The following is a 23,787-nucleotide window of genomic DNA, read 5'->3' as shown; positions in this document are numbered from 1 at the left end:
GAAGAACTTGAGTGGCTCCCCCCCCCCCAAGCCTTCAAAGGAGAGCTCTGTTAGACTCCCGTGTTCTCTCCATGTCCGAGGAGGATATTTGCATATTATCAGGGCTTCTAACAGTGACGTGCAGCCCTCCTCTACCATCAATCATTTAAACCCCCTGAGTTGGTGCCTACAATCAGTGCGGTAGCTGCTCCTTCAGATTGTGTTTGGCCTCAGTGAGGGAAGTGATAGGATCTTGGATGAAAAGGGCAAATAAAGGGGTCCAGACCGAAGCAGGGAGACTGCAAAGAAGCTGGTTGAGTTATTCACTCGAGGCCCTCAAGAGAAAATGGGGCCACCCTCTTGAGCGGGGGGGGGGGTGGGTGGACCCGAGGGCCTCAGAGCCCCCCCTTCCCATGCCTTGATTCCGTGATTCTTCTCTTTCTTCAGCAAAAAAGATGTAAAGAAAGTGGATGTGCCCAAACTGGGGTTTCCAGGGTAGGCAGAAAAAGAATCTGAGGCAGCAATGATGATGGGAGTAGTTCTAGACTTTATTGACAAGCTCCAGACAAACCTTCCGATACCCACCCTGGAGTTCTTTTAACACCTGAAATAAGAAATTGCTGATCGTCAAACAAAAACGTGTCACATATCCTTAGGAGCCGCCTCCACACCACGGAGTCAGGGAGTGAGTTTCGTAACACCGTTTTTAAAAATGGACCAAGTCGAGATCTGAGAGATTACACACCAGTTAGTTTAATGTCTGTTTCAGAAAAACTGGTAGAAACTGTTTTATAGATAAAATTATCAAACAGGAGAGGAACGGGTCCTGCTGGAAAAGAATCAACATTGCTTTTGCAAAGGGCAGCCCCGCCTTGTGGACTTTTTACAGGCCTTTTAAAGTTTCAGCAGACACCTGGGCCCTGGTGAGCCAGCAGACCTTTTCCACTTGGACATTTCAGAGTCCATCGCCAAAGACTCTTAAGCAAATTTAGTGATCATAGTGCCATAAAAAAAGTCATTTCTGGACTGAAAATTGGATGAAAATCAGGAAGCAGGCAGAATGGAAGCAGCAGTCTCTTCTCACAACAGAGTGTATGAGGTTCAGAGTCCCTCAGGGAACTTTTTCATACTTTTGTAAACGTTTGACCAGTTATGGGCAAATTCTGAGGTGGCTAGCTTTGCTGATGACATCAGGTTTTCAGGGTGGTGTAAGGGCAGAAGACAAAGTGTGAAGACTTCCAGAAGGATTTCTTCAAATTGGAATGACCCTTAAGATGAAAAATGTTGCTGCACGTGGGTAAAAAAAAAAGCCTAATGCGTGGAAACCCTTGATGGGGTCTTGACTGGAGGCAGCTGACTAAGAAAGGGTAACCGTGGGGTGGACACGTCAACTCTAGGTGCACCAGATAGGGGGGAAAATGTGAATTCTCTGTTAGTCACACTTAGAAAAGGAATCAAAACCAAAATGGCTGATTTCACACGACCCTTATGCAAATCTATACTGCAACTCCATCGGGGATCCTGCAGACCTTCCTCATCATAGCTGAAAAAGGAAAAAGCTACACTGACACAAGGGCAGAAAAGGGCAGGTCAAGTTACCCGTGGGCTGGATCAATGACCCTCTGAGAAAAGGTCACAACACTTTGGGTTGTTTGTCTTAGAAAGAAGGTGTGTAAGAAAAAAAGGTGGGAAGAGCAGACAGGTCTTTCCTCTTTACTTTCAAGAACGCAATGCAAAGCGGTCACCCACTGAAGCTGAATGGTGGGGGGTTCAAGATGCTTGCCACACTGCTCATCCCCGTTAAAGATCCCTGTCCAAGGATAGGAGTGATGGTGGCCTAGGGAGTTGAATACACAGAACAGGGACAGGATTAGGGCTGCTAGCCTGGTGGCAGGAGAGGATCTCCAGTATCAGAGGGCATATGACTCTGTCCATCAGCTATAGGGAGACAAGAGAATTCCTGTGTGTTCCCTGTAGGCAAATAATGCCTCTGTGCCAGCAGAACTGGTGGACCGGGTAGGGCTTTGGTCTCATCCAGACGGCCTTTTCCTGTGCTCACACAGAGAGCCCGAGGCAATGGCAGGCTATGCAAACATGCACGCTCATAGCGAGGAGCCAGTGAGTCTCATATCTCTGAGACGGTCCCTGGCTCCATTTATGTGCAAGTAGAGCAGAATGGATGGCACAGCCCCCCAGCAAGGTGCATGTGGGTTCCCCCAAGCCCCACCTTGCCGATGGTGCCTGGCATCAGATTGTCAAGCCCTTGGGCAGGGGCTGCCCAGTTGCTCTAATCACAGAGCAACAGGACTGCCAGTGACTAAAGACATGGGAGGTTTTCTAGAATGCTGGGAACTAGCCTGGCACAGCCGCTCAATCCAGGAATCTTTATAACCGTTACACAGGATCTATTGTATCAGACCTTGGTTCCTCTCACCCAGCTCAGACTGACCTCAGGGGTGCTCCAGGCTTTCATGAAGAGTTCCTTCCCTTAACCTGGAGATCTCTGGCATTTATTGCCTGGTGGCCTCTCAGTCAAGTGCTCAGCAGCCCTGACTCTGCTTCCCTTCCAAAATCAGGAAGTCATGGCAGATTCATGGATGCCACCCAGGACCATCAGTGGCCAGGCATATGACAGCATACATTTCCACAGTCCAGGATAACGCTGCTTCTATGCTGCCTGGGAGAAGGCTGCTATCCATTCCACCAAGAGGGTGGTCATCCCATCAACAGTAAGTCCTGTGGATGCCCTTTTTATGAACATAGGCAGGACAACTACCTGAAAATCTGCCCCAATCCTTGATAGGATAACATGATAACATGGTGAGACCTTCCTTCCAACCAAAGCATCTTTCAGAGGATGGGTAGATACTCCTGCAAGTGGAGGGAAAGTAGAGCAGGCAGAAGGGACACCCATGATATGACTGTGCAGGGTAGGATGGTGGTCGTTTGCTGATGCATCTCATTCAAAGATGTCCTCCTTCCATGCAATAAAAAAGGAACACTAGCTAGCTGGAATGAGAATTGTTCATTTCCTGCAGGGGAGGAAGTAGGATCTGTTTCCCACCCAGTAGGACTTCACTGCTGGGGAGGGGTGTGCCCAAGGTTGTGGTTTCCTTGCAATGCCTCTGCACTGCACATTCTGTGGTTTGTTCTATTGTGTTTCTTCTCTCAATCTCTCTGTTCGGTGCTTTGTTGTTCAAATGATACCACAACAATTGTCAATAATGAAACTGGATGAACACATTGCTAGCTGCGGGAGGAATTTTTCCTCTTTATATCCCTGTCTCTTGACGCTAGCGGGGGCACTGACCCCTCTGAGGATGTCCCCTGCAGAGAACGATCAAGTCACAGCAGGTATTCAGCAGACACTAGTAATTGTCTGAAAAATCAGCAGCCCCAGGCCAAAGCCTTCAGCACAAAACTACCAAGGTTTTCCTGGTCAAGCTGCTGCCTCAGCTTCACCTATTCCCCATCCACCAGAGAGGACAAATAAAGAAAGAATAAAGAGTACACCGTGCGCTGTGCACCTGTTTTCAGCTAGTTGCGGTCCACACACGCCTTTTCCCTTTGGGGCCGCAGGCTCGTCCAGGGTCCTCAGGCAGCCTGTCTAGCCAAGCTCAGTAGAGGGGCCGTGGGCTCAGGCTGGCAGCAGCTGCTCCAGCTCTTCATCGCTGAGGCAGTTGGTGGCCACAATGTGGTCCAGCTGCTGCATATACCGCTCAGTGTCCTGCATGAAGTGAGGGATCCGAGCCTTCTCCAGAGCCCCATACTGCTTCAGGTGATCCACGTCTTCATACGAGACCTGAGAGGGAGAACACACCTGCATGCTAGGACAGGATTTCTCGACTAGGCCTCGGCCTTTGTTTGCAAGGCAGGCTTTGTGTAGCTACGGAGGACCGGTCGGGTGGCAGGGCGGCACGGGGGGGGGGGGCGGGGAGTCTGGCTTGGGCACCACCTGTCTTTGCAGGAGGCTCAAGAAGACACAGAGCGTGAAACCGGACGCTCCCGGCTCTTGGGGCTGCCTTGCTTTTAAAAGCCACCGGAGAATGAAGCAAAAACCTTTTACCATATTTCTACCACCTCACCCACCCGAGTTGTTATTTGCCATGGAAGGGAAACAACATGGGTTTCTCTGCAGTTTTGGTGGTGCTTGGCCACCAAGCTCTCAACATGACCTAACTGAGTTACCTCATTGACTGGCCTTATGTCTCCCTTGTCCTCCCTTGTCCTCCGAGGGCCTCACAACTGACCCAGAGCCATCCATGGCATCTGGTTTTCAGGAAGGCACCCTTCCTGCTGCCACTCTCCCACCCAAATCTAGTTCCTGCTGATCCTGATAACTCCTGAGGGGACTTAGGAAGAGCCCAGAGGCTATCCGACAACCAGGGCAGAATGGAGGCGGCGAACCTCCATTTCTTCCTCCTCCTTACGTCTCCCTTCAACTATGCCTGCCTATCTTGACACGTTTGACAGCCGGAGGAAGACAGAGGGGTGGAGAGAAATGATCCAACATGGGGGCCAAGCAGAGATCTTCCTACTGGCCAGGGAAGGGAGCAGACCCACATCCTTCAGGGGCAAGACTGCCTTAACCAGGTGTTACCTTCCCCAGTGCTGCCAGTAACGGGAAGTCAATGGTTTGGCGATGTCTCAGGATGCGGAGAATTCCATCCAAGTAGACTTGATCTTTGCTGAAACACCCTGAAAGAGAACCAGCAGGAGAGACGTGGGTGGGACATGGTGGGTCTGGTCCTCTTTCTGCTCCAGAAACAGCTGCCAGAACGACAAGAAAGATGCTCAAGGCGCCCTCATGAGGCTTTGCTGCTTTTCCTGCCAGAGGCCCTCTAGAGCCATAAGGCTGTTCTGGGCCGGGGGTGGGGGTGGGGTGGGGGAGAGTTTGTTTCCTTCCACAGCTAGTCAGAAAGAACTAACTCTTCACATCAACAACTGTGTGTGCACATTTTTTAAAAAAATTATCATTTGTCAGCATTACTTATTTTTCCTCACATTTCATTGTACTGTGTCCTCTTCCAGTTCATGTATTTCTGTGTCACTGCTGTTGTTAACTGTTATTCACTGGCCTCAATATTTTAAAGCAACACATTCCATCTGTTGACTATTTATTCTTAGACTTTCATCCTTATTTCCTTCCCCTACATCCCCTTTCACCCTTCAGGGTTTCCAATGACTTTACCATTCTTACATTTGTTAAGGGTTGGGCAGAAGGCTGGAGGTACCACCGCTGGGCCTGCTTCAGGGCCCCGCTCCTCCCTGCGCGCCACTGCTCTTCCTCACCTGGCCCTGAGGTGTCGGCCTGGCCCCGCTTGGCCCGCACGCAATACTCCCATCGCACCCCTGGGTCCTGCACGTAGCGCTCCAGATCATGGAAAAGTGCACAGAAGGACATGCGGCCGGCCTGGAAGATGGTGTAGTACAGAAGGGCGGCTCGCCACAGGAAGGGCTGCTTCCGGAAGAGGACACTGTGCAGGCTGGCCAGACCTTCCTCGGTGGGGTTGGCTGGCTTCAGGCCGTACTGCTTGCGGCCTTCCAGGCTGTGCCAGGGCTGGTGGGCGTTGTTCACTCCACGGAGGTAGTGAGTGCCTGAGGGGGTGGAAGAGACCCTTGAGCCCAGGCTTGTCCCACGCTGCCCGCTCCCACGTCCCTTCCTCTTCCAACCCACTTTGCAGGTCGGAGTACAAACTGGAACCCACTTGAGGGCAGTCAGTGTTGGCATTCCTGCTGAAAGGCTGTGCACCCTTGGCATTCAGACCCATGACATTCTGTTCCCTCCTGCTGCTGCTTTTCCTCTTCAAAGTGTGTGTGTGTGTGTGTGTGTGTGTGTGTGTGTGTGTGTTTGTGTGTTTGTGTGTGTGTGTGTGTGTGTGTGTGTGTGTGTAGCCACTGGCTGAACAAGAATCCTTGCAGTCAATGTAACTTGGCCCTCTCCAGGTCAAGAAACAATGTCAAAAGGTAAAATGCCAAAGGTGAAATGGGGCCCTTTGCCCCCAATTGCCTGACATCCTTGCCCCCCAAAATCTGGCTGCAGGGCACATACCTTAAAAACAGGTGTCCGGAGGCAGGTATTCTCAAACCCACAGGAAAGAGTTTGAGTTCTTTTCTGCCGGGATCTCTACACAGGTAAAAGGTAAAGGTTCCCCTTGACATTTTTAGTCCAGTCATGTCCAACTCTACATACTTAGCAGCAAAGGGCCTGAATCTATGGGGCTTTTGCTTCCCATGAAGGGGACACATCTGCCTTCAGATGAGAAAATACCTTTGCGGGAGCTCAGCCTCCTCCACCTGGCTGCCCTCCAGGGTTTCAGGACTACATCCCCCATTACCCCCAGGCCGCATGACCATGAGAGCAGTAATCCTGGTCTTTTGTACAGGGTGTCCCCATCTCCCTTCACCTCCCACAGCAATCCTGAATCCAGATCATTTTACTTATTTCCAAAAGAGGACGGTGGCCTCGGCCCCAGCCCCCCAGCCCCCCAGCCCCCACACTTGGCTGCCCTCCAGGACGCTGACCTATTTCATGACGCAACATGCCTTCCAGCCAGTTCTGACGAGCTCCAGAGAGGTTGATGGCTAAGGTGGGTCGGCTGTTTTCCACCATCATCACTGCCTGGGACAGCAGGTCCTCTGTGAGCTGAACCACCACCTAATGTGGGGGTGGGGGCAGACAGGGGAACAGAAGGGAAGTCAGGGCTCCTCCTATGAATCCAAACCCCTCGAAAAGGCCAGAGACACAGGGGGTGGACTGAGGGTGGGTACCAAGAGATGCTGGAGGAAAATAGGAAAGCCCCACACGTATGCAACCTGCCAAGAAAGGCACGCAGCTAAAAATGCCCTAGTCTCTCCTCGAAAGCCCTGAACACCCCATTTAAAGAGGGAAGTCCAACCCAGGCCTTGGAAGCTAAAGCTCGACACCTCAGGTGTTTCTGTGGATGGGGGTGGGAGGGTAGACCAGGGTCCCTTCCAGCTTCCCTTGCCTTATCATGATAGATCTGCCAGCTTCCTGTTTGTCCAGAGAGCCATTAGGAATGAGCACAAGGCCACCCCATGTATGTGTGGGCAGATCTTTTGGCTGGCCAGCATGAAGGCTTTTCCATGTGGGACGCTTGCTGAGATCCCCAGAAATTCACCAGATGCCCAGGAAGCAACATGCAGGCTGCCAGTCTGGTCCCCTGCAAGCCCACAGCCGGTGCCTGGGCAGCTCAGGGAACCCTGCCTGGAAGAGGCAGCCCACTCACCGCAGAGGCCAGAGTAGAACAGAGGAGAGGCCCTCTCACCAATCCACCTGAAGCTAAACTCCTACGACCTGCAGAAGGGACACCTCTGAGTATGCGGCTCACGAAGAATTCCACTGAAAGCAAGGACCGCTTGGGACGGGAGCGACCCAGCCATCGGAGGAACACCCAGGCAGCACCACCAAAGGCCCCGTGGAGGCCGCGAGTTTGCCTCGGGGTGGCTCTGAGCTCACCTCTCCAGAGCAGCCTTCCTTCTGCATGTACTTCCTGATGATGGACCAGATCTGGCTTTTGCTGAGCAGCTTCCCTCCATTGGTCGCCTCAAAGCTCTCATAGGTACCATATTTCTCCAGGACGGCATTGATGATTCCAATCGCCTGCAATGTGCGCACACATACATAGGGCAGCCTCCTGTTGTAAAAAAGGTACTTCCCACCTTGTGACCTACAGCTGACCCACAACCCTACCCCCAACTCCAGCCGTGAGTAACCCGACAGTACAGCCTGCCACCCGGAGAGCTGGGCTCCCATAACCCCAGGGTCAGGGGCCCTTCCAGAGGGCAACAGAGCAGGCAGGAGCTGGAGTTGGCTACTCCCAAGGATGATGGCGAGGCCTGAAGCTGGATCTGGCCCCAGGAGTCCTCTCTTGCCCCATCCCTCTGAGTCCAGCCATGTTCCTCTGGAAGGTGACCAGCAGGACACAGAGGGCCCTGGCCTTCTTCAATCTGTGGCCTCCCATGACCAGACGGGGACCTCCGAAAGGTGGAGGAGGCCCATGCCTTCTCCATGAACCGCTGCCTCCAGACCCACCTCCTCCATCCCACTTCTTGTGGGTTTCTCAGAGGCATCCAGGTGTTTCTGTCTGGAAGGAGACTGCTAGTCTCAGGGGCTCTGCAGGCAGAACTGGCAGGGAGAATGGCAGCACAGTCTCGCTGATGTAGGGGTCCTATGGGCCTGTTTGGGATTCTGGCTCAGAGGCCACTCTTTTTCTGGCCCAGCAAAGTCCTGCTACAAACAAGGAAGCCCTTTTTTTCTGCCTCCCTTTCAGATTCATCCCAAAGCTAAGGAGCCCCTCTCTCCCACATGGGGTTTGGACAGAGCATTAGGAAAGAAGGCAACACGGCTCCCCCTTCTGCCTCGTTTCGATGGTTCCACCGCTATTGCGCTCCTCCTCCTCCTCCTCCTCCTCCTCCTCCCAACATCAAGCATCTGCCCAGCATCTCTTCTTATTCCTTCTCCTCTTTCCCTTTCTCCTTTGCTGAGTCTGTTTTTGCACTCCACTCTGAAAGCCCCGTTTCATTTACTTTCTCAGCTCTAGAGAAGCTCCCTTCTTGCCTCTGGTTTTCCCAGAGCACCAAAGGATCTCAGCTCCTTGAACCAGATGCAGTAACTTCAGCCTTGCCTGTTAAAGCCAAAGGATGAGGGGTTTTTTTACCTGTGAAATAAACTGCCCAGAAGCACCTTTGTATTTCTCCAGCACGGTTTCAGGGAGAGGCTCCTCATATTCAAACTGAGGGTTATAGGTATAAGAGGACTGGAAGAATCTGGCTCTCTCCTCCTCCACATTCATCGGCCGCAGAGCCACGAGCAAACAAGGGCTTTTTCTCCCACCTCTGGCGCTCGTCTCTGCTCCAGCTTTGGGGATGTGAGGTAGGGATGTGGTGCTGCGGATTTGACCCCTTGCCCGATCTCGCTGGTTTATGGCACAGATGCTCTCGCTCCGGCGCATCCAACTACAGGGGTTCTGGAAGGTAGGGCAGACACCCAAAGGTGGGGGAACCGGGCGGCTGCGGAGGCACTTGGATTTGGGTGGCAGCTTGGTCCTTGGGGTTGAGCCAGAAGAATCTGACTCCAGAGAAAGGGAAGGCGACAAGAAGGGATAGATCCGCAAGCCGTTATATGGCGGAGGGGAGCTGCCCTTCTTACCACCTCGCCTCTGCTGTTGCAGCTCTGCCCCAAAAACATCTGGGTCTGGCGGCTGTCGGTAGGATGCTGAACCCGAGTCAAGCACCATTTTGTTCCAGGACAGGTCTCAGAGGGGTCTCATCCAGCCCACCACACAGGTTTTTGCAGAGAGGAGCTTCTGCGGGGAAAGAAAAAGAATTAGCCTCGAGGGAGAGTGAACTGTAGGAGAAAGGTAGCCGCTGGCCACTCTGCCCTAGGAAGCTGGGTCCTGGGCTTGCTGGCAGGGGTGGTGGCAACCAGCCTGAGCTGGGAAGGGCCTGGGTCCAAATCAGCCTCTGGGTCCAGAGGGCCACCTGTCACCTGTGTCCCAAAGGCCTGTGCCCTTTTGTTCTTGTGAAGTGAGGATGCTGGGTGGCAAGGGGAAGGGGTGCAGGGAACAGGCAGGTATGCTGGCCAGCAAGACTGGTAACATCAGCAGAAGGGGGTCTGTGGCAGGTCCCAAGGGGGAACAGATCCCATGCTTCCGCTCTGGTAAAGCCTGGACGGGGCAGAACATTCCCTTGGGGAACACGGGGATGGCCTCAGTCAGACCCTGCCTCAGTTCTGCCCTGACTGGCGGGCTGAGGCAGTGGCTGCAGGTGACTGACTGAGGGACCTTCTCCCTGGGGAGACTTGGCCATCAGTCCCCGGTGCCCCCTCCCCCAGAAGAGCCACGTTTGGGGCCTCCAGGCACAGAAGAAGAAACCTCAGGCCTTGCTAAAGGTAGCACGGGGGGGGCGGCGGGGGGGGAGACGGGAGGGGGGGAGAGACGGTGGCCTGCGGTGGGGCCCACTGGCCTTTGAGCTCCCAGTAGGACACCTGCCCCGCAGCTCCTGGAAACGGAATGCCGGCACCAGGGCTGGCTCTGGGCCCGATCCAAAGAGGCCATTCTTATGTCACCATCATAATGGGCCACCGGGAGGCGGGAGGAGCGACAGAGGGAGGGGACACACCGGTGGGGAAGAAGAGCACCCCAAGGTTAAAGCCGCGAGGGCGGAAGGTGGGGAAGCTCTCCTGCGCATCGGGGCGGAGGGAGGGGGGGCAGGCTGTCCCTTACGAGGCAACGGGTGCTCTGGGGCGACCTCCCGCCTCAGACTTCGGCAACGGAAGGGTCTCGATCCAGCGAAGCAAACGGCGCGGAGTACCCCCGCCCCTCCAAAAGAAAAAAGAAGAAAAAGCCGGACTGGGAGCGCGAGACGCCGCGGCGGGCGGGACGCCTGGTGGGTGGTGGGGCGGCACGCGAGGGCACCGATCCGCGGCTGGAGCGGGCGAGGGGGGCATTGCCACACGCGCGCCCGCTCGCCCAAATCCAGCCCCACATTCCTCCGCTTCACGGCGGGGCCAGCCTCGAGGAAAAAAGCCACCCGAACCCCCCTCGCCGCCGCCCCAGCCCGGAATCGCAGCCGCGTCGCCTCCTGCCTCCCTTTCCCTCCGGGCTCGGTGGCCGAGCCGGGCCGCAGCGATTGCCCCGTCACCGATCCCGGCCCCGGACCCCCGCCTGCCTGCCTGCCTGCCTCCCTTTCGCCCCGCTTCCCCCCCCTTCCCATAAGCTCACGCAGGGTCGGGCGAGGCGGGGGCATCAGGCGGACCCGGAGGCCAAGGGGGCCGGCCGGGGCGGTCCTGAGCCCTGGCGAGGGGAGGGGGGCGGCCTTGCGCGGGGACGCTCCCTCCGCCGACAATAGGGGTGTGTGCGTGGGGGTCATTCCCGCCGCCGATGCCGGGGAAGAACAGCAAGCACCACCAGCAGGAGGCGCCCTTTCTCCGCCGCCGCCGCCCTTCCAGTCGGGGGGGGGGGGGAAGGCGAGAGCCTTTTGTCTTGGGCGAACCCAATTCCTCCGCCACGCCACTCCGGGGTGTGTGTGTGTGTGTGTGTGTGTGTGTGTGTGTGTGTGTGTGTGTGTGTGTGTGTAAGGCATCGACCTTGGCGGGAGAGGGGCCCCGGGGTGTCCCCCCGCCCCCCGTCCTCTGCTGCGGGCGCTCCGCGGCCTCCTTACCTGCCCGCCCGCCCGCTCGCCCGCCGGCCGCCCACCTTCTCCCCCGCCTCCTCTTCTGCCTTAGCAGGGGTTGGGGGGGGGGGTCCCTGCGCCATGCGCATGCTCAGTGGAGGCGTCTGTTTAGCTAAGACATTCTTGCCCCAGCTGGCGAGTGGAGGCCGCCGCCAACCTCCGGGTCCGCTGCGTCGAGAGGCGGCGCTCCCTTGTCTTCCGAGGAGTAGGCAGTGGAGGCCGCAGCCTGACCCGGAGAAGCAACCAGTCGCCGCCTCCTGGCCCGATCCAGCTGCGGGTGGGGGAAAGAGGACGGGCTGGACCGGCCGGTGGGCTGGAAGGGGGCGCTGGAGGCCTTGCCCGGGCGCTTGGAAAGCCAGAAGGGGTGGGGGCTGGCAGCCCTTCCCCCCCCCCCGCGCCTGGCCCCTCCGCACACCGAGAGCGCGAGCACCGGGAGGCGAGGTGGGCGCCGCGGTCGCTGCCCGCTCCAGCGCCTGTTGGCAACCTGCGTCCCGACCGACCGCCTCGGCCTTTCCGTTGCTGAGCCCTGGGCAGCTCCCGCCGGCCGTGCCTGCGATCCCGTGCCGGCCTTCTGGTGCACCAGGCAGGAGGAGGAGGAGGAGGAGGAGGAAGGACGGCGGGCGGACGGGCGGCTTTTTGGCAGCTGGTCCTCTAGAAAGGAAGGGACCAGGCTCCGCTCGTCTGCCCCCCTCGTGTCCACCGCGCCCCACTAATGCACCGAGGTGCAGAAGTAAACGGCCCTTAATTTTAGAGATTCACTTGTGCTTTAACGTGGACCTGTCTTCGGGAAAACCAGGCGTCAGGCGAAGGAGCCTGGGGCCAAGCCGGGCCGCCAGTCCGTCTATGGAGCCTGGGCGCTCGGTTCTGGGCAAAGAGAGGAGGGCCGGCCCCTCTTCCCGGCCCCACCCCTGGATCCAGGAGGTGGGAGTGGCCGTTCTCCGTTCCTGAGGGCCTTGTTCTGCTCCGTGCTGCTGTGGCTGCCCTCCTGAGCCCGTCCTCCATATCAAGAAAGGGATGGGCAAACTTGAGTGTGTTCGGAGAAGGGTGACAAGGATGGCAAGCACGTGGCAGAATAGCAGATCCTCGAGAAATGGGGGAGAAACAGGGGTGTGCATGATAGACACCTTCAAATACAGGAGGCCTGTCATGGAGATGGTAGTGTGGATTGATTCCCCATTGTTCCCAAGGACAATAAAGATTATTATCTAAGATTAATAGTTGAAGAAGCACCGGGGAGCTACTAGGAAGGGGGGGGGCTGGCGGGATGTTAAGGTGAACCTCTTGGCAGCAGAAAAAAGGCCTGGCAGGGGAAGGGGCGGCTGTGGGCTTTCTTCAGTCAGAAGTGTTCAGGTGGAGGGCAGGTAGTCTCTGTCCAGGGTGCTGAAAGGGTGGATTTCCTGCCCTGGTAGCAAAGGATTGGCCTCCAGGCTCTCTGAGGCCTCCTCCAGTCCCGGGATTCGGTAACAGGGTGTTGTTCTTTCACTCCCAGTTTCTAAAATCTGTTTTCACTCTCTCACCAAGAGTGCCAAAAGGTAAATTGAACCAAACTGCTTCCACTGACCTTTGAAAGGCTTTGGAAGGGTTAGAAGAGGCCATTTTCGGCTGCTACACAGGCAGCAGGTGCAGTGGGCCATCCGGCTCAGGCGGACTCTCCCAATTCCAACAGCAGAAGGAGACCTGTGAGATGGAAAGCTCCCCCATGAGCCAAAAGAGTCCACCCCCCCCCTTTACGCAGAAGATTGGTGTGCTCTGCTCTCCTGCCCCACGCCTGGAGGAAAAGAGTTTTTGTCACGGGCCACCTCTCTACCCTGCCAGAGAAGCCATGCCTGCCTCCTCCACCCAACTATCCAGGTGGCTTGCTCATGAGGAGGTGGGACCCTTGAGAGTGGTGGGAGTGACCGCCAGGCAGTCTGACATAGAGGGCAGGGCAGCCAGAGCTGAGACGCCTCCTACTCTCCACAGCTGGGGCCTCCTCGGCTCCTTTCTTTCCTGGCGTACACTTTGCCCAAAGCAGCCTGTCCTGCAAGGTCAGAGGAGGGAGCTGTGATGGTGGATTGTGGCCAGCAGCCTGCCTTCCCTCTGTGGTGCTGTATTCTTGAGTGGCTTGATTCACACACTGCAGCCTCTCTCAGGCTCCCCCACTTCAGGGCGAAGGCAACGATGTTACTGCCCAACTCCCTTCTTCTTTGTGTGTGTGTGTGTGTGTGTGTGTGTGTGTGTGTGTGTGTGTGTGTGTGTGTGTGTGTGTGTGCGTGCGTGTGTGTGTGTGTGTGTGTGTGCGTGTGTGTGTGTGTGTGTGTGTGTGTGTCCGCATTTTTTAAGAACTGGATTTCATCTGAGATCCCCCTTTTTCTCCAGGGCTGCCATGAAATGTGGACATGTATGTAGTAATAATAAAAACAATAAAAACCTCTGAGAATGTGCAAATTGTGCCTAGCAAAGATGAAAGTCATAACCCGATCACACATTTGAAACAAACTGGCCATTTTCACAAAACCACTTCCTTTTGTTTTTAGTGACACACTTGATGTAGGAATAAAAGGAGGGATGACAGGGCTTGTGTGAGCCTTGAGGGTGCGGGCCTCATCCACCAGCTACTCTAGGCCTGAAGTGAGCCCAAATTCTGCTGTGCTTCCCTCCCTGTGACAAATCCATTGCTTCCCACTTAGTTATTTGCAAAGCTTGCTTGTCAAAAGTTGCACACAAATGTAGCACCCGCCTGCCCACCACAATCACTTAGGGAGTTGGGATGAGAGAAGAGGCAGCTGGAACTGGGAGCCCCCCCTTCCTTTTTAGGAAGGCAAAAGTGCTTCCTGTCTGGTTTCTGAGTCAGGAGTGTGTCTGCCGGCTTTGCAAAGCCTTGGGGGAGGCAAGTGACATGGCAGGAGAGGGCCGGCCCTGCTGCCCCTCAAGCTCAAGCCTGTTGCCAGGCCAGGCCTCTCGGGGGCCCACATTGTGTGCAACACACAGCGTGTTTATGTGAGCCTGTCCTCAGGCAGGGGAAGGAGGGTCTCCCCTTGCCTTGTTGGGAAAGAGCTGGACTTGGCTGAAAGCAGGATGGGAGAAACTCAAGCTGTTCTGGGCTGGCCCTGCTGCTCTCCAGGGTTTACATGCAGTAGGTAGAACTCTGGCTTGGTTCGTGCGTTTACCTCCATGTTTCCACCAAGAGCTGTAGGGTGGAGCAGGGCACACAAGCCGTCATGAAACGTTGTGCTCATCATGGAACAGAGTAGCACAGCTGTAGCTCTGAGGAATTTGCACACACCTTCCCTCTTACCGAAAGGGGGAGATGGCAGGAGTGAGTTGCTCATCCCCATGCATGCAGCTGTCATATCCCTTGGGACACCTTAAAATTACATGGCAAGAACCTGTGAAAGTTCCCACCAGACTGGAGGAGGATGGAGGAGGATGGGATGGGACAGGATGGGATGAACCAGCCCCCATTGCTGCTTCCCTCAGCCTGGAGAAGGTTCCCCCCCTTTTCCGGTGGGGCTCCCTCTCCTCTCACTCAGCTCGGCCTTCATCTTCTGCAACAGACATATTTTTGGAGCTGCTGAGCAGGATCTCATTGATGTAGTTGAGGGTGCGGTTGTCAAAGACCATGTTGAAGTGGTCCACGCCAGGCAGCTCCAGCACATGGACTGCCTCCTTCTGTTGGCCACCCCACCGCCTGCACAGCTCCAAGCTGCGCCTGCTGACTGTGTCATCGCCGTCCACATACACAACATCCACTGGGTCCTCATAGGGGAAGCTGTCATCATAGATGTAGGTCTCTGCTGTGGGGAGCCCTGTGCCATACACACAGAAGACCTCCACGCCCGGCGGGGGCAACCCTTTCAGCAAGTCCTTGGTGTCGTTCCACATGTACCAGCCATCCTCAAAGTTCACGTCAACGAAGTAGTCCCAGTAGTCCTGGTAGGTGTAGTTGCGGAAGGGGGTGGAGATGAAGGTGTGGGTCTCAGGCCAGGCTAACATGGTGGGCAACATCCAGGGGCTGGTGGTGGTCATGCGCTGCTCTTCTCGTAGCTTGATACTGGACACGAGAGGGATGCCATGGTCGTCTCCTAAAAATCAGAGCAACACATGTTCATCAGAGGCCCTGCTGGTCTCCATTCCTGCCCCACCAGCAGCCATGCGAGCTCTCGCTGGAGCTAGGCATCCACAGAGATCTGTGGCTCATTGGTTTGCATCGACCATGCCCTGTTATAGCCTCCTTTGATGCCTGTTTGATGCTATGAGAACTGCCGTGATTTCTTCCTGCTGAAACCTGGGATTTGTGGTTTGGTGGGAAACCGAAACCTTTTGGCTGTGGCCAGGGGCAGGGCAGGGCACCTGAGCTCTCTTGCAGGGACTTCCAAGCGCAGATCCTTGGATGCATGAGAGTGGCATCGTGGCAGCAGCAGTTACTGGCACTGCTACACGGGGACTCTTTCTTTCCTTCTGTTGCTTTGACTAGGGCTGTATTTGGCTCAGACTCAGGCTGAAACATAACTTCAGGACAGGGCTGAGGAGACAGGAGCATGTGTGGGAAAGGGTGAGGATTCCACCCTAGGGAATGGCTGGAAAGGGTGTTTGGCAAGACCCTTGTTACCTGGGCATTCTGGCTCTCTCCTGTTCTGAGGGGCACCCCCTTTGGCTCTAGGGCCTTGGTCCCTCAGCCGCAGGCAGCCTCAGGCAACTCATGATAGAGAACAGAGGCCAGATTCGGGCAGCAAACATGGGTGAGGGCCTGTCCTGGGCAAGTGCCAGCACCTGCACCCATGTGTTCTTCATTCTCCCTGTGATGTTGAAATGTGTTAGGAAAGGAGCCTGGTGGCTGGACCTGAGCTTTTGTGGAGGGCGGGGACAGCGAGGCTGCCATGGCCCTTCCCAACACCCCTGACTGGGCAACCAGTTCACCTGTGGCCAAGACCTTCATGGTTTTTACGGCTCCTCCCCACGGGGCTCCCAGGGAAATGAAGCCCTGGATGAAATGGTCTTTCCAGGACTGGGGCTGCTGGAGCAGGAAATAGAGGAGGTTGAGGTTGCCGAGACTATGGCCAAGCAGGAAGACGGGCTTGTCGTAGGCCACACGCATCTCCTCCACCATGGCCCGCAGTTTCTGGAAATAGTCCTCTTGTTCATCTGTGGAAAGAGAGTGGGTGGGTGAGGGAGGGAGGTGGGCGGAGAGGGACGCAGGCCACCCTGTCTGACTGCTATGGGTAGCCCTCGCCTTCACCATGAATTCGCCTACTACCCTCTCTGGTGGGCGGCCCCTTGGAGCGCCTCACAGGGTCTGTGTTCTTCTGGATGTCATACCCAGAATTGTATACAGGACTCCAGTCGTGGTTGTGCTATGGATTCCCATAAGGGCAGTATGAGGTCAGCAGTTTAAATTTCATTTTAATCCCTTCTCTAACTATGCCTCACACTGAATTTTGTGTACCTTCAGGGGCAAGGTATTGGATGGTATTTTCATCAAGCTTCCTTCCACAATCCCAAGATTCCTTTCCTGGCAGGAAGCCACATTTGTTAGCACAAGAAGGGGGGTGGGTGGGAGGGCCTCCCCCAGGAGACACCGATTCTGAATTTTGAGACAGTGCTTCTCCAAGAGGAAAAGACTGTCTGTTAATTCAGCAGGAGTGTGGCTCAATCAACATTTCGCAAATCGACTTGATTTTGGTTATATAACAACAGCAAGATAAAAAGAAAAAAGAAAAAGAGAAGAAAATAAAAGAATTTTGCACCTTAAAAACAAGCATTCATTTCAGAGAAAATACCCACTGGAGTTGCCACCCCCCCACCTCAGTTTATACTTACTGGGCCCAATTCTCCAGTCATAAGGTGCAGCTCTCACAGTCTGGTCCCGCACGTAGCCGTTATTGACCAAATGTTGCACCAAGGTATGCAGATAACCTAAGGGAGAGGTGGGGAGGAGTGCATGGGAGTGACCTGCTTTCATGTAGCTTTTTTTCCTGCTCTTCAGGCTTTCAGTTCTTCCCCATGCTTTGCAATGCAACTGAGTTATGTTTAGGGTGCAGGCCCATGCCTCCCAATCGCTAAGGCACCTTGTGCAAGGTGAGCTTGGCCAGAGGAAATAGGCAGTGAGAAAGCAAGCTTGAAAGAGCAAGACCCAATTACTGGTAGAGAGTTCTAGTATGGAAGCAGTTGGAGTGAAAGGGAAGGCAGGAGAAGGGCTGAGTGGTGTGGGCGAGATGGGCCCTGTTCTTCTTACCGGCTAGCTTGCTCTTGTCCAGGTATTCCACAGAGTAGGTTTTGCCAAACCCAGGGACACGGATATGCACTCCAGGGGCGTTGTACATCCTCCGGGTGGTCCTATTGTATACCACCCTAGGCGGAGACGGCACACCCAGGATGGGTACAAAACAAAAGGAAAGTGTCATCTCAGGACTTCTACGGGCAGCTGGGCAAGCTTTGGCCATTAGGGTCACAATCCCTAGAATACTAGCTACCACCACACATGCATCGAAGCCCCTCTGAAACATGTGCAATGGTGGGCGTGGAGGTGAACCTCACAGGAGGAAAACCACCTCCAAAATTCATAACACCCCCCTCCCCATGTTTCCTGGGTTGAAAGTTTAACTTTGGAACTGAAGATCAGCTTTCAGCTAAGCCCTTTTTAAGTTTAAGACTCTGACTATGAAAAACAGGTCACTTTGGTCTGTTAGAATACTTGCACCTCTCAGGAGTAACAGCAGTGGGATTAGTGCTGGAAGAAGAGTGGTGGCTCTGTGGAGAAGTATCCTGATAACAGTTCAACAGTGTATATGGTTGTATACCATGATATGCATACTCCCAAAGAGCCACCATAGGGTGGGAAAGCTCAGAGAACACCCTAAGGCATGACACGCCTGCCAGGTCAGCCATGCTCTCTGGACACAGCATCGGGGTGCACTACCCTCCTGACCCAGAACCCTTCTCTTCAAGAAGCCGTGGGGACCTGCTTGTGCCCAGAGAAGCCCCTCCAATGGCTCCTGGGGAGAGGCAGGGAGGGCGGTGGCTGGATGCCAGAAGAACCCCCACAGCAATGGGCTCGCTTTCAGGATGGCCACAGGAGAATGGGGGGCAACAGGGGATTGCCCTGGCATCAAAGTGGCTAACAACAAGCAACAGGCAGGGAGACAGCAGCTGGGTCTGTAAAACCTATGTAAAATCATGAGGATGGTGTAAAGATCCTGGCCATGTATTCAAACACACAAACACACACAAGGTGCTGAAAACTCTGCAGTTTTTGCTGCACGTTCTGTGGAATCCACTGGAAATCTTCATCTTGTAGTGAATCTTTGTAAAATCATACAAACTGGTGTGTGTGTTTGTGTGTGTGCGCGTGCACGTGCGTGCGCGTGTGCACGCACACACATATGTATTGCTTTCCTCTTCCTGGATCTTCCACCATTACCGCAATATGGAACACAAAAAAGGTGTGATCTCTCTACATATGTATAGGTATGAAATCTGTGTGCAAACTGCTAGGCCTCTTTCTTTCTTTCTTTCTTTCTTTCTTTCTTTCTTTCTTTCTTTCTTTCTTTCTTTCTTTCTTTCTTTCTTTCTTTCTTTCTTCTAATGTCTCTCCCTTCTTCCTTCTGCTCCCGGGTGGCTCTCCTCCTACTAGTCATGCCAGGCCCTTCCCTCCTTCCCATGCCAAACCTCTCCTCTCTCCCTCCTGCTCATTTTCTCCCTCCTTTCCTTCCTGCCATTGTTACCGGGGCCTGGGAATGCTGTGGTGCCAAACTGTTTGTGGTGTGCTAATGCTTTGTGTAAACAATAGTGTAGAGGGGCAGAGAGGAGAAGGGATGGTGGGTGCTGGTCTCCGGGTGGTGGGCAGGCTGACTAGGGGGCTGTACCTGGTGTTGTCAATCCAGCAGTCCACCCCCAGGGGTAGAAACAGGTTCAGGTTCAACCAAATGGTGAAATAGTCTTCTGTCTTACGGTAGCACATCCAGTTCACCACGTCTGGCTTGTCCAGCTTGGCCTCCAGCTGGTTCCCGAGGACACCAGGCACTGCAGGGAGAGAGAAAAGGAAGAGCCATTTGGGCTTGAAACCCCTGGCCAACAGGCCCAAAGTCCTGGAGGACTTTGCCGGCAACAGAGCTGTGCCCCTACGTGGCAGGCTGTGACTTGGGCAGGCCTTCGGGCTGGAGGGTCTCCAGGTACCCTTCTGTCTTTCACGTTCTCTGGCTGGAGATGGAGAAGGGGGCAGGTGGGAGGGAGGGAAAACCTTCCCATCTGTCCTAGTGATTCAGCTCCTGGGCCGTCAAGGGTAGTGCCATACATGGGAACTATGCAACGGATGCTTTCCCTACCATGGAGATAAAGAATGAGGTAACGTCACCCACTGCATTTCTATACACTGAGCTGCTGTTTTGGCCCAGGAACTGCACAGCCTCCAAAAGGGGGTGCAACCCTCTGGCTGCCTAAAAGCCTAGCCTTTGGCCACAGCAGTCCAGAGCTTTTCATTGCCTGGTGTTCCGGTTAGTGGAAAACTCCTCCGGAACACGTGTCCTGCTGGTTGTTTCTCGATCACGACATGTGATGAACTATGCAAGTTTCCTGCATTTTGGAAAGACACACCGATGATTATGATGACTGCTGATGCTACATGTTCTCACAAGTGGGACCATCTCCCAGTTGCTCCCAGTGGCTTTTATTGCCCTTTTTGGTCTGAGGGTTTGGTTTGTTGGGCCAAGTCTTGGAAAGGACAGGGCTGCCCTGATATGCCTCCAGGAAATGCAGCAGGACTGGCAGGCTGGAGCGCTGGGTTAGGGCAGGGGTTCTGGATTCTGGAGTGTCAGCTGACCTCTTTCTTTAACCCACTTGTGCTTTTCTGAGCCCTTTCAAGGTCAACGGTCAGCTCACTTTCTCAATAAAAGAAGAAAGGATTCTGTTTGTTTGCTTGGAAATCTTCACTAAGGGCTGGAACTCCTACAACAAATGAACAGAGCTCTCTCTCTCTCTCCCCTCCCTCTTATCCCACCTTTCTTCTAAAAAAGATCCAAGGTTTCTTTATCTCTTTGTCTTGCATGGCCAAAGTGTTCTGCCTGCTTTTACAAGTGTTCACAGTCAAGGCAGGTAAGTTGGCATAGTCTCCCCCTGGGATAGGGGGCTGAAGACTGGCAGGCCCACTGCATGGCATGGGTTGGGCTAGTTCTGGGAAACTGTTTTCAGCTCTGGAAAAACGTGGCATTGTTTGGGTGCATACACCAAAAGGAAGGTGAGGAGTCCTGCTTCTGGACCACAAAAGCGAATATCGCAAGTGGGCTGACCCTGAACAGAAAGGCCTGCCAGCGCAGCAACACAGGATCACGCTGCATGCCCAACTGTGGCTGTCGCCTAAGTCTAGTGTTGTTTTTGTTCACAGGCATTGCAGCTTGCAACCAATCGGCACTTGCTCTAGCCATTCCCTTTTGACATGCAGAGTATTAGCTTTGCCAGATTATTCAGTGAGGGAGGAACATGCCTCCCCCCCCCCCAGGGTGGGCTGCTTGAGGGCTGCCATTTCTTTTTATGCAAATCTCTCCTCCCCCCCCCCCATCACTGCTGCTGTCAAAATCTGGCAGGGCTGCGATGAAAAACAGAGCAGTTTTGCACCCAAAGCCAACATTTTCTTTTAACTAATGTTTAAATTCACTCAGCATCTTGCTCAGAAGTAGGTTTGTCCTTTGGGTGGCCCCTGGAAGGAAAAATGGGCTTGTAAGAAAGATATGTGAAGTTCAGATCTTGATTAAACAAGTGGCCAGAGAGGGTCCTTTAAGGTCCCATTCATTTTGGCCCATTTCTTTTGTCATTTCCCAGTGGCTCCTGGCCATAGTACCCATGCCAACTGGGAGGCTCCCTCCCACTTTCAGTAAATGAACTGTAATCCTTCAAAGTATTAGGCAAACAAACCAAAGTCCAGCCAGTGCTGTTAAGCAGAACAAAACTCCAAAACCAACCAAACAAAACGGTCTGCACAAGAAGGTCATCGCAGAGAGGGTCAGAAGAGGATTGGGCGGGAGGAGCTCTGTGCAGTTTTGGGGAGACGGGCGGGGGAGGGAGGGAGAGAGAGAGAAAGAGAGAGAGAGAAGGAGAGAGACTGTCTGTCTGGGGTTGGAGCACCAGAAGTCAAAGGCAGCTGTGCTAGAGTTGCCGGATTCCTCCCAGGCTGATGATGCTCCTGGGCTTTAGGCTGTTGGCAAGGAGGGGGCAGGGCGGAAGAGCAACATTTTGCTGCTCCATGGCAGCCCCAGGACTGAGAGAAGGACATTCCCCCGGCCAGCAGCTCTACTGCCCTATGTAGGCACGTGAGAGATCATCTGCTCACTCACCAGCCTCTTGCTCAGGCTCCTGTTTTTAGGGCCAGTCAAAGGAGTGAAGGGGAAGCAAGGTTTGCATTTGCAGTGTCCTAGGCACGGGTGGGGGCAGGATGGGGTACGGTCTCTCTGCCCATCCCACGTCCACCTGAACGACACTAGTCTGTGGCGGGAGAGGCCCTCTGTCCAGATGTGGAGAAGGAGAGGAAACAAAGGAGAGACTTCAGGTGGGAGTTGCTGCCCGGCACCCCGTCCCCACCCCAAAGACAAGAGGGAATCCCTCCTGCCAGGGTCCAGCCAGCCAGGCGTCAGGAAGAGCCGAGTCCCCGTTGAGGGCGAGCCTGAGGGACGGAGCTCAGACCTTGGAACAAGCCCCACTCCAACCTGGCACCTGGTCGGCTCCTCCAGGCAGCCCCGAAAATGGAACTCGTAAGACGAACCCAAAGAGGAGCCCTAGCCAAACCTCCTAGAGGGCTGGCGGATGCCACATGCCCCTCCCTGCCCAGAGCAATGCCAGTCCCGTGCCATTTCCCATGCCATGCTTTGCCCACTTACCAAGCACGACAGGGAAGGTGTTGTTGGAGAGTGGGGCTTCTGGGGTGGTGCTGGGCGGGAAAAGCACGTTGAACAGCCAGAAGGCCCTTCCTGGAGGGAAGAAGGCCAGCAGGAGAAGGGCAGCCCTGGAACAAGGCCACTTCTCCATGGTGGGTGCGGATGATGATGTTACTGCAGACCTGGTTTAGCAATCAGCTTCTCTTTTGTAGTACAGGATCTGGGGGAGGGAGGGAGGGGGGGAGGGAGGGGAGAGGTGGGAGGTGGGGAAACAGGAGTGGATGCTGGGTGCAGAAGAGCCCCCTGGGGGCCGTTGGGGCCTCTCGGTGACGCCAAGAAGACAGCCGAGGGAGGGGAAGCTGCATTTCCAAAGCTGGGCGTCTGGTTCTTCCAAAGTGAAGATGACAAAAAAGCCTCCTCTCCCCCCCCCCCCTGCCTCCTGCCGCCAAAGGAGTTTGCCATGTGCTACCCAGAGGGAGCCTGGAATGTGCAAAGCTGCCCTCGGCAAGGAAGGGAGGAAATCCTGTCAGCCAATGGCCAGGGCTCCAGAATAATCAGAACCATATGGGGCCAGAGGTGCCTCTTTATTTGACAAACACATATCCTCCACCCCAGAAGTTTCACATTCCTCGGTGTTGTTGTTTCATTCCACTGGAAAGAGAGTCTCCAGATCTGGACTGGAGGGGCCTGTGAGGAGGGTTCTCTACCCCAGCCCACAATGTCCCCAGGGAAGAAATGAGTGATGGGGCAAAGGCTTGGGACCTAAGATGATCGACATGTGGTTTAGGGCTTCTCTGAAGCACAGCTGTGTGTTGCCACCGAAGAATGGCCCTCTCACGGTTCCCTACTTGACCCAAGACCCCCTTACCCCCACCCCAACCCCCCCAGGCCTGCCAGGCTCTTGCTCCCTTTGCACAGCCCCCACCACAACAGCGGCTGCTTCACAAGGAGAGAACCCGCCAACTCTAAGGATGCTTTTAAAAAGCCCCCTAAACCTGCAAAGCAAAAAACAGCTGGAAGGTTTACTCAGGTGTAGTTTGCTGGCCAGTGAAGTGTCTTGTCTTTCATGACATGACAGCCAATTCCCCTAGGGAGTCGGGGGTGGGGGCTTTTCACAGAGGATCTTTTAGCCAAGGTTTTTTTTTAAAAAAAGGTAATCCTATATTTTTGTTTTGAGAAAAGCAGAAAAGAACATAGGACAGGAAATACTGTATCATTTCTTGTTTTGCTTGCTTCTTTCTTCTACACCTCCCCTTCTGGGGTGGGGCTGTGGTTTCACTTCTGGTCCTGCCCTCTCACCCCCTCCCTCTACCATTGGGGTGCCTCCCTCTGACTCTACGTAGTTCCAGGGGGTCTGTCTTGGGAGGGGTGACATCATCATCCATCTGGAAGAAAGACAGATCAGCCTCTTTAAGTTTAGAAAGTACTAAGGGGGTGAGGAGACAGAAACTGGTGGATCTCCTTAGAAGGGCAAAAGGACAATGAGAGACAATCCAGGAAACTAATCATGACAAGCCTGCTTTGGCTTCCAGGATGGGCATCTCTGTGTGTGTGTGTGTGTGTGTGTGTGTGTGTGTGTGTGTGTGTGTGTGTGTGTGTGTGTGTGTGTGTGTGTGTGTGTGTGTGTGTGTGTGTGTGTGTGTGTGTGTGTGAGAGAGAGAGAGAGAGAGAGAGAGAGAGAGAGAGAGAGAGAGAGAGAGAGAGAGAGAGAGAGAGAGAGAGAGAGAGAGAGAGAGAGAGAGAGAGAGAGGCACAGGAGAGGTGAGGAGAC

General features: G+C 54.5%; 2 protein-coding genes across 9 annotated transcripts; both read right to left on the bottom strand.

The window, feature by feature from the left end:
* Positions 1–503: 503 nt before the first annotated feature.
* MATCAP1 (microtubule associated tyrosine carboxypeptidase 1) lies at positions 504–12,011 on the bottom strand. 8 transcript variants are annotated; one of them, XM_020797876.3, is made up of 7 exons: positions 11,164–12,011; positions 8,661–9,308; positions 7,460–7,603; positions 6,505–6,637; positions 5,272–5,577; positions 4,580–4,677; positions 504–3,781 (listed from the first exon to the last, which is right to left on the bottom strand). In XM_020797876.3, exons 2-7 carry the CDS (start codon positions 9,237–9,239, stop codon positions 3,617–3,619), a joined length of 1,425 nt encoding a protein of 474 aa, XP_020653535.1. In that variant the 5' UTR covers positions 9,240–9,308; positions 11,164–12,011; the 3' UTR covers positions 504–3,616. The 8 variants fall into 8 exon arrangements, with proteins under 8 accessions (XP_020653535.1, XP_020653536.1, XP_072836844.1 ...); XM_020797877.3 differs by having other exon boundaries at positions 11,199–12,011; XM_072980743.2 differs by having other exon boundaries at positions 9,152–9,308; positions 11,164–12,008.
* Positions 12,012–13,660: 1,649 nt separating this feature from the next.
* Positions 13,661–23,780, bottom strand: LCAT (lecithin-cholesterol acyltransferase). Its single transcript, XM_020797939.3, has 6 exons — positions 22,020–23,780; positions 19,020–19,176; positions 17,390–17,505; positions 16,975–17,070; positions 16,075–16,299; positions 13,661–15,239 (listed from the first exon to the last, which is right to left on the bottom strand). The coding sequence occupies exons 1-6, from the start codon at positions 22,165–22,167 to the stop codon at positions 14,680–14,682; spliced, it is 1,302 nt and encodes a 433-aa protein (XP_020653598.3). The 5' UTR covers positions 22,168–23,780; the 3' UTR covers positions 13,661–14,679.
* Between the last annotated feature and the right edge of the window lie 7 nt (positions 23,781–23,787).

This window comes from Pogona vitticeps, chromosome 10 (assembly GCF_051106095.1).
Source record: "Pogona vitticeps strain Pit_001003342236 chromosome 10, PviZW2.1, whole genome shotgun sequence".
Taxonomy (NCBI): domain Eukaryota; kingdom Metazoa; phylum Chordata; class Lepidosauria; order Squamata; family Agamidae; genus Pogona; species Pogona vitticeps.
The sequence above is the reverse complement of the archived record's forward strand: the minus strand, read 5'-3'. Positions and strand labels throughout refer to the sequence as shown.